This window comes from Eucalyptus grandis, chromosome 8 (genome assembly GCF_016545825.1).
Source record: "Eucalyptus grandis isolate ANBG69807.140 chromosome 8, ASM1654582v1, whole genome shotgun sequence".
In the NCBI taxonomy this organism is placed as follows: Eukaryota; Viridiplantae; Streptophyta; class Magnoliopsida; order Myrtales; family Myrtaceae; genus Eucalyptus; species Eucalyptus grandis.
The window spans coordinates 68,343,905-68,353,052 of record NC_052619.1 but is presented as its reverse complement, the minus strand read 5'-3'; the positions used below and the strand labels follow the sequence as shown (position 1 = coordinate 68,353,052).

The 9,148-nt window shown below is 41.3% G+C and overlaps 2 protein-coding genes across 2 annotated transcripts; one reads left to right on the top strand and one right to left on the bottom strand.

The window, feature by feature from the left end:
- The first annotated feature begins 677 nt into the window (after positions 1-677).
- On the top strand, positions 678-5,143 carry LOC104415771 (haloacid dehalogenase-like hydrolase domain-containing protein At4g39970). Its single transcript, XM_010027126.3, has 11 exons — positions 678-1,177; positions 1,303-1,396; positions 2,947-2,991; positions 3,101-3,151; positions 3,370-3,444; positions 3,539-3,572; positions 3,920-3,975; positions 4,075-4,134; positions 4,360-4,419; positions 4,612-4,658; positions 4,745-5,143. Exons 1-11 carry the CDS (start codon positions 813-815, stop codon positions 4,791-4,793), a joined length of 936 nt encoding a protein of 311 aa, XP_010025428.2. The 5' UTR covers positions 678-812; the 3' UTR covers positions 4,794-5,143.
- A 966-nt stretch (positions 5,144-6,109) lies between these two features.
- On the bottom strand, positions 6,110-7,273 carry LOC104415769 (EPIDERMAL PATTERNING FACTOR-like protein 1). Its single transcript, XM_010027125.3, has 2 exons — positions 6,852-7,273; positions 6,110-6,742 (listed from the first exon to the last, which is right to left on the bottom strand). The coding sequence occupies exons 1-2, from the start codon at positions 6,972-6,974 to the stop codon at positions 6,485-6,487; spliced, it is 381 nt and encodes a 126-aa protein (XP_010025427.2). The 5' UTR covers positions 6,975-7,273; the 3' UTR covers positions 6,110-6,484.
- Positions 7,274-9,148: the final 1,875 nt, after the last annotated feature.

The window sequence follows — 9,148 nt, the reverse complement described above, 5'->3', positions numbered from 1 at the left end:
TAGTAAGTAGAAGATTAAAGAGAGAGAGAGAAAGGGATTGGTAATTTTTAATCTTTTGAGTCGGCCTTACTCTATTCTTATGCTAATTCTCACCCTCAAATTTTTTCCCTATGCCTCCTTGCATGGACCACTCCTAAAATAAATTTGTCCCCACCCCAACCCCGTGAGAATGTAGAAATTCGAACCCCATCTCCTCTTTCCATATTAGAATGGTAGCCATTGAGGTAAACTTTAATAGTTGAGGTTGGTATTTCCTTTTTTTTTTTTTTTTTTTTTTTTACTCTATCATACTCTAATCCTACTCTAACACTCACTATCAGACTTTTGCCTTGCCTCCGTGCAGGGCGTGAGAATCGAAACCCACTCCTAAAATGAAATCGTCCACATCCCAATTCCCCCTGAGAATGTGGGGATTTGAACCTCTCATCTCGCCCTCCCCCTCCCCCTTCCAAATAGGAAGGGTGGCCATTGAGGCGAACCCCCAATGGTCGGGGTTGGTAATTTAAGGAGTGAGTGTTGACAATTTTTTTTTTTAACCATTCGACATCCAATAAATCGAACAACACAAAGAATTCAGCAGTCCAGAATATAAAATTCCACAAACGAATTTATTTCACATTTTCGTAATGCTCGGAGGAGGCCGGTCGTTATAATCAGTTAAAACGAAACGAAGGACAGCAGCCACACAACCGAAGAACCGCGCTTCGACTTCACAACCGTTTTCTATCCACAACAACTGCAGCAGCAGCAGCAGCAGAAGCGAGATTCAGACAGGACTGAAGCTCGCTCAAGCTCTCGCCTTCACCGCTTTCATGGCGTGCATGTTTCTCCCCCAAGGCCTCTCCCTCCCTCCTCGCCCCACCAATCTCTCCGCATTCCCTTCTTCTCCTTCTTCTTCTTCAAGTTTTTTCAATCCTCTGTCTCCCGCTCTTCCCCGGCCCCGACCTCGACGGTCGCTTGCTGCGAGGGGCGCCGTGTCGGTCTCGTGCGCGCTCCGAGCTCTCATCTTCGACTGCGACGGCGTCATTCTCGAGTCGGAGCACCTCCACCGCCAGGCCTACAACGAGGCCTTCGCGCACTTCGGCGTGCGTTGCTCCGATCAGCCTCTCAACTGGGGGCTTGAGTTCTACGATGAGCTCCAGAATCAGATCGGCGGAGGCAAGCCCAAGATGCGATGGTCGGTGTATTGTTTAAAGAACTTCGCTTTTTCAATTTTTGGGATTTTCCCTTCTTTTTTTCAGGGTTCTGGATTGTGGAAACTTGTTGGTGATTTCTTGTGGGTGGTGCTGGGATTTTGTGAAGGTACTTCAAAGAGTATGGATGGCCTAGCTCGTCGATTTTCGAGAAGCCCCCTGAAAGCGACGAGGATCGGGCGAAGCTGATCGATACGATTCAGGTATAGTAGCTTTACTTGTGGTTTGGCTTTGTTTATGAGGATCTTTTGATGGTTAATTTTTTTGAAATCCATTTGAGCTTCGGGAAAGGAAAATATAAAAAAAGAGGCTACTTAACCGTAAAAAAGAAAAGTTCTTCGAAAAGCAAGTCAAGAGACAAATGTGAAGAGCTATGAATAGGGAAATGTGGACCTTCTATCTCGTATTCGAAGATATTTAAGTCTCAGTTTCGAGCACTCTGGTCATCATGTTGCATTCGAACGATTCCTAAGGATAATGTATGTTTGGGTTGTGCTGTGTGGAGGGTATACTGACTATGGTACACAACAGTCATTGTTCACACATCTCAAGTGGATTGGCGGAAGATTATAGGATATGCAAATTCAGCTCATCAGCATACAATTTGAAACTGAGAGCTTGAATCCACTCAAACAGTACTTCAGAAATGCTGTCAGTTACAATGTCGGAATGTTCATGAAGTCAATTTGTAAAGACGTGTGAATTGCGTAGTGTTAGGCAGGACTCATGAGATTGACTATGCACTGTTGGTATAGTGGTTCCGATATCAATCTCCCTATTCATCATTATACCCTAATCTTTTTACAGTTCTCAGTGATGTTGATCAGTAGGCATAACTTCGCTGATGAGGAGTTGATGCAGTTGTTGTTATAGAAGTCAACAGGGCCTGCACTAACATTGTCTACTCTCAGTTTCTAGTTTCATGGAGTACGGTCCAATGATCACAAATTAACTTCCCACAAAACCGCTCTAACAAAGGTTTTCGTAAGTGTGAGGTCTCTGCCGTTTTCAGTCTTTGTTATGTAATTCGGTCTCTTATTCAGACCCTCCACAGGTTAGTAACAAGTTACGACAATCAGTTGACTGAGGAAGACAGTAAATGTTGACATTTCAGACCTGTTAGGTCCTTCAGAAACAGGTTGCCTTGTCCATGAGGCTTAAGGTGAGGGCATGTTTGGCAACAGCAAACAACTCATCCTATAGAGAGATCAAGCTCTGATCAACTTTTCCCTTAATCTAAAAGCCCATTTACTCTTGGAAAACATTTCACATATATAGCCATTTGGATGCCATCTGTATTTTGGAGACGTATTTACTTGTTACAATTTTCTTTTGATTCTTGGAATGTTAGTTCGTCAATTGATCCCTTTGCACTTCTACTGCTTTCTCATGCTCTAGTAGTCTACTATGTCAAGCTCAAACTGAAGTTGTGGTCATAGAAGAGGATGCCGCAATAGTTGGTATGAAATTGACACCCCCAGTCATGGGAAATGCTTTGTTAAATGATAATTATTATAGCTACTGTTGCTTCAAAAGTAAGAGAAAACTGCAAAGCCACAGAAAGAAAAATCATCCAATGACTGTATCTTCTTTTTCAGGATGCTTTTCCTAGGAAAGGAAATTATATCTAGGAGGCTTAGGAAGTTAGGATGTTGATATTTAGTGAATGAAGCAAAGCAACCCTAGTACTAAGACTGTACCTCTTCTGTTGTGGGAGATACTATATTTACATGAACTTTTGTGACATTTTCAGGACTGGAAGACAGAAAGGTACAAAGATATAATCAAATCTGGAACTGTAAGATTACATTATATTTGGCATGTCCTGGCTTTACACAAAAGAAAAAAGATACTCTTGTTTGAGTCTGCTATGATTAATGAGATGTATCTAAACATCATTTTCTCAGGTGAAACCTAGGCCTGGAGTTTTGAGACTGATGGATGAGGCCAAGGCTGCTGTAAGAAAAATTCTACACTAAAATGTGATTAAGTAAACATGGTACATTGAATCCACGTGTTTGTGGTTTATATTTTTATATAACCATTGAATCTCTAGTTTATTTTAGTCCTTTAACAAAGATTTATTCTACTTTATTTTCCTCACTTTACATTTAGCCTAATTCTTACTTGTTGCTAAAATTGCTTCTTGCAATTATTCCCCTCAACTTATCTTCAGGGGAAGAAATTGGCTGTTTGTTCAGCAGCAACTAAGAGTTCAGTCATTCTGTGTCTTGAAAACCTTATAGGAATGGTATGGTAATCTAGCAGAATCACAGAAATCTTGCTTTCCTTTTGAGTGGGCTTTAAAGAACATCTTTACACAGCTTGAATCATGATTTTTGTAGGATCGCTTTCAAGGTTTAGATTGCTTCCTTGCAGGTAAGATGAAAATAATTGTTTGGACTCTTGATATCTATTTATTTGATTTGAATCATACTATAGATTCATTTTGGGTATGAAAGATAGGGGGAAGCTTTCCAAACTGTCAGTTTGTGTTTGATTTTTTGTACTATCTGCTTTTTCAATCGTGCTTTTTTTTTTTAACCATGAAAAAAAATCGTGCTTTTCGTGACATCAATCATTCTGAGACTTTCTTTATAATCCTTGTCTGTTGGGATTCTTGTTCAATGGTTGATCTCACTCATTTAAGTAACAATAGAGGAAATCAACTCTAAATTTTATTCGCCACAGTTGTTTTAACAATGACTTGAAATTCTGTCTCGTAGGTGATGATGTGAAGGAAAAGAAGCCAAATCCTTCAATCTATCTCACCGCTGCCAAGGTGGCTGATACATGTGATTTTATGGCTTTCAACATCTGTGGAAAGTGTCATTAGTTCATATCCTTTGTTTACTGGTTTGTTCTTTTCTCGGGATGGCAGAAGCTTGATGTATCAGGGACTGAATGCTTGGTGGTAGAGGACAGTGTAATTGGGCTGCAGGTATATAATTTCCAGTAACAATGTCTTATTAGGATGAGGAAACTTAGTCTTATTTGAAAACAATTATGAATCAGTGAATTTGCAAATAAGTAAAAATTGTTAGACAAGATGTTATCAGTGTCATGAAGCAGGCATGCTATACTCGATACAGAATCGTCACTGAGTTTTCTCTCTGTTTTATTTATGTGATCTCTGAACCGAATACACTTTGGTTAAATTCTTTAGGCAGCGACGAGCGCCGGGATGCCTTGCGTAATTTCTTACACATCTTCAACAGCAAACCAGGTGACGTTCTCTTTTGATTCATGGTCTTGGAAAACGTGGAAAGTTTTCCAGCGTGATAATTCGTTCTCTCTCTCTCTCTCTCTCTCTCTCTCTCTCTCTCTCTCTCTCTCTCTCTCTCTCTGCTTGCAAGCTGCAACATTTCTAGCTTAATTTCATCATGAAAGAAGTCTGAAAGCTGTTCTTTGAACTCAGGATTTTAAAGAGGCAATCGCCAAATACCCTGATATGGGCAATGTGAGGTACAGTTGCCCCCTGACTCACTGCTTGTGAAACTTCCGTACTTGTTGGTTGGAAATAGATCGTAAGGTAGTTACAATCTATGCAGATTGACGGACTTGGAGCAATTACTTCAAAGTGCTGTTGCTGCAAAATAGGAAGACAAAGTACCTCGCTGCAGCTATAGAGAGCTCGAGAGCTTACCTTGTAGATTATGTAGATATGTTTTCTGCATATGAAGTTGGTCAAGAGGGCGATGTTTCTATTTCTCTTTATCGCAAATGCAAAATCGGAGAGGAATTGTGGATAGGTATCATGATTCTTTGGAAAGGGTATAACTGGAGGTTAAGTAATATCGATTCTTCTGCGACTGGGGCTGGAAGGGAGCAACTCAAACTTCTAACCCCGCACCTTATTCTCTTTATGAAAATATATGGGCCGGTCCTATCGACCAAAATTACTAGATTGAGAGGTTTTGTCATGAATTTGTACTGTCATTTTTTTAGAAGATCGCATAATCGCCCTTAAATTTAAGAGCAAGTTGCACTTTGGACAGAAGATTTTCAATAGATGATCTCACACTACTCTAAACTTTGGGCATGCTCAGCAGGAAAACTGTGATCAAAATGAAAATCAAGGAGACTGGAATTAAGCCCTTCAATTCATTAGCAGAATCTAACGTAAGTCTTATGTTGACCTGTTCTTTATATGTCCACCGCAGAAGGATCCTGGCATGGAAATGGTCTGAAACAAGCCCAGAACATCTGGTTCGGGCAGAAATTATGCAGACTCTTCCCTCTTTCCGTGAATTTTTAACGAATTTACAGCATCATTTTCATGACAACCAGTGGGAAATTAGGCAGCTTCTGGCCATGTTTCCACCAAACATTGCCACATGAATTCAGTCTCCCGTGAAGCAAGTGGTCCAAATCGTCGAACCAACTTAGGGCCGCATGAGATCCACATTTCTGCGGGGGTGACGTCTTAGATCACTCACCCGACCGCCTAGCTGAGAATTTCACCAAGATGGCCAGTGCCATTGCTGTTGCCATTGCAAACTAGCACGAGAAGGAGAGATCTCCACAGCAGACAAATGATTATACGAATACTAAGTTTAAGTTTTGCTTAAGAGTTGTCAAAAACATCTTCCTAACGTCTAACCCATGCGTACCACTTCGCATCCGAACCGAATTCTAGTAACAAAAATTCAGTGGTCAAATTAGACGTTTCAAAATGTTTCCTGAGGGGGTGACGGCCAGCTCCTTGATTTTAAACGTTCGGTCTATGGCCAGATGTTTGCGTCCTTCTCCAAGGCGTTTTGGTCAATTCAGGTCGCTCTGCAAATCTGAAACTTGGTTCAGCGAGCACAGACACAAAGGACACGATCCATGGGACCATGAAAATCCCAAGACGATAAGAAAACTCCAACGCAAACGAAAAAAATTACAAATCATACAAATTCAAAAGTAAAAAAAAAAAAAAAAAAAAAAATTCATTGCAATGTCGTACTGCAAAAAGGTCTGTCCACAAGAGTTTCTGTACATTTGTACATAATTTTCAACGATTGTACACATTTAACTAAAACACACGCACATAAACGCTCTCTCTCTCTTAAGTATAATCTCATACTAAATCCTCATCCCAAAGACAAACAGAGAGGTTGGAATCGCATGCATCCGAACAGGGTTCCGAGATCTCTCTCGCAGCACAACTCGAAGTGGGATTTCTTGGAAGAACAAGCAGCAGCATTAGCCGGCGATAATTTGGCAATGCTTGTTCATGTTGAGTTGATAAATCTCGGAGACCCCATGAAATGTAATGAGTAAGCAAGCGACGGTGTGTACGGCTACTAGGGGTTGAACAAGCGGTTGCGGCACCGGCATTTCCAGCCCAGGGGCTTGTAATTGGAGTACCTACCTGGGGATGCGGGGGACGGGTCGACGAACTCGGCCGGCCGGCTTGCCTCCTCTCTCTTCATCTTCTCGCGGCCTGCCGCCGCGGGCAGGCTCGGCACTTGGACCGCCATGCAGGGGTGGCACCCGTTGCACTTGTTGTGGCAGCTCGGCGGGGTCGACCCGAGCCGCGTCTTCTCCTCGAACGACAGCCCCTGCCAAGGCACGAGAGCACCGGACCAACGTTCAGCTGCCCACTTAAAGATGGGAGAGTTCCACGCCGCTAATGAAAATTACAAGAAGACTAGAGGGGAGAGAGAGTACCTGGCGAGGGAACGAGGGAGGAGGGAGGAGGAGCAGGCAGAGGAGGAGGAGGAGGAAGAGGAGAGGAGCGGCGGTGCAGGTGAGGACTAAGCGGGAGAGGGTTGGTGATGAGCTTGAGTTCATGGCTTCATTTCATGCCTCTCCATGAAGTGAGATCATGGGTCTGAACTTAAAAGAAGATCAGCTCAGCTCAGTTCAGGCATTAGCAAATGATAAAATCCTAAATGATGAAGCAAACAAAGTGGGTTCAGAATGTGAAGAAACCCAAGAGTTCCAAGACCCCAGACCCAGAGTCAGAGAGATATATAGAAGAGAGAGAGAGAGAGAGAGAGAGAGTGAGGTGTGGTGGGAGAAATGGTGAGTGGTCTGACTGCAGTAGAGAGTAGAGAGAGGGTGAAAGGAACAATTCAAGGAAGGGAAAGCAAATTGGGAGAATCCAAATCAGAGGGGGAGAGGACAGTTTGGACTATTTTATTGTTTTTTCTTTTAATGCATTTGTCTATTCCTATAGAGGGGGCACCTCTACCAGCAGCGGAGCTGTGAAGGAAAGCGATAGACTAGTTCACAAATGTATTTTCACATAAAAATGAAATGCGCCTTTTAAGACCATTGTACTCTCCTGTATAGAAATATGCAAAACGTACGAAAGGGCGGAACTTATATAAATGAAAAACTTTAGACAAGTCATGTTCAGCGTAGCTGAGACAAGTATAAGATGGGAAGGGAACTCATCAAATTCTGTTTTGATGTTTCCAGAAATGTTAGAAATTAAGTTCAATTTTCAATTTTCCGCAACGGGGCCCTTGGGAAACTAGGGCTGCCTTGACAAAATTAAAATGAAGAATTTAGTTCAATGTGTAAAATTAAGGGAAAAAGTCACATAAAGCCCCAAACTTTACCAATTATAACACATTTATCTCAAATTATTTTTTGTGACATCAAAAACTCCAAATTTATACATGTGTGACACTTTTTATCCCAACTTTTTTTCATAATACCAAAAAACCAAAACTCATACTCGTGTTACAATAAAAGCCCTAAACTTTTGTTTTGAAACTCCAAAAATCCCAAACTTATATTCAAGTGACACATTTATCTCAAAAACTTAGTGTCATAAAAAAAATGGATTTTTGGTGTCAATGTATCACATTAAATAATTTTGGAATTTTTTATTTCAAAAAAATTAGGGATAAATATGTCATAAATTGCATAATTTAGGGTTTTTAATGACTTTTACTCTAAATTAATAAAGCATATTGTCACAACCAAGAGATTTCCGGAGCTAAAGGGCCGTGCCTTACCATGGAGGACCTCTTGTGATCGTCGGGATTCCCAACAAGACTCCTTCCAGAACTTTCCAAGGGTGGGGATACAGTCATTACGCCAAATTATAAAAGTCTCTAGCCATTAATGTCAGTAGTTGATAGTTATCATTAGTGTCAGTAGGTTTGGCGGTGTGATCTCGTCCGTCGGATAAAAAGTCAATAATTTGAGGGCTTCTAGTATAAGAAGGGTGCCCTCCTCCTCATTTGTATTCATCAAATCATTTCAGTAATATCAAAGCTCTTTTTTTTTCTAGAGCTCCCTTCTAGAAACTTTCTTATTGCCCGTGACAATATCATCTTGCTGTAAATATTTAAAAAAAAAAAAAAAAAAAGAAGTGGCTGAAGTAGAGTAAAAAACATTTTTTTTTTTTTTTTTTTAATGGTGGTGGTGGTGATGGTGGTGGTGGTGGTGGGAGAACGGAAAGTGCAAGGAGTGGTAAGAGTCTGCAATGAATGACAGTAATTGATGGGGGTCGCTTTTCAGTCGCATTATTCATAGTTTTGTTTGGGGGTTGTCGTGGAGTTTTGACTGCGATTTGATTGAATGAATGGGACAGTTCTGGGAGTGTGGAGGAGGGATAGGAACTGTTGTTTATGAGACGGTCTGTTTGCATAATGAACCCTGTGAAAAGATATCGTCAGTTAGCATGCCTTACGTGCACAAAGCGGTGAAACATGCTTTTCACCCTTTTTAGGACCATTTACTTCTTTGCGAGGGTGGATAAGTAGTACTTCGCATTATTTGGGCGATTGAAAACGGGCCCAGCACATCGGTGTCGTGGCTCGTATGATCCAGCCCGTGACCTCTCGCTTTTAAAAGTTTTAAAATTATTTGAAATCACATCGCTCGGATCTCCTGCAAGTACAAATATTCTTGATTTTGGATTTATATTAGCCTTCGACAGATTACTACCTCATTTCCCACTTCCGGATTTTAGTTCGATGAGTGATGGAAGCAAATTTTCAATGACA

What these genes read in the sequence shown, in the direction of transcription:
- LOC104415769 (XM_010027125.3), bottom strand. Translation starts at nt 6,974, where the DNA reads ATGAACTCAAGCTCATCACCAACCCTCTCCCGCTTAGTCCTCACCTGC. An exon ending in CTCCCTCGTTCCCTCGCCAG is followed by an intron (nt 6,743 to 6,851) that starts GTACTCTCTCTC and finishes GTGCCTTGGCAG; the next exon opens with GGGCTGTCGTTCGAGGAGAA.
- LOC104415771 (XM_010027126.3), top strand. Translation starts at nt 813, where the DNA reads ATGGCGTGCATGTTTCTCCCCCAAGGCCTCTCCCTCCCTCCTCGCCCC. An exon ending in TCTATCTCACCGCTGCCAAG is followed by an intron (nt 3,976 to 4,074) that starts GTGGCTGATACA and finishes TCGGGATGGCAG; the next exon opens with AAGCTTGATGTATCAGGGAC. An exon ending in CATCTTCAACAGCAAACCAG is followed by an intron (nt 4,420 to 4,611) that starts GTGACGTTCTCT and finishes CTTTGAACTCAG; the next exon opens with GATTTTAAAGAGGCAATCGC.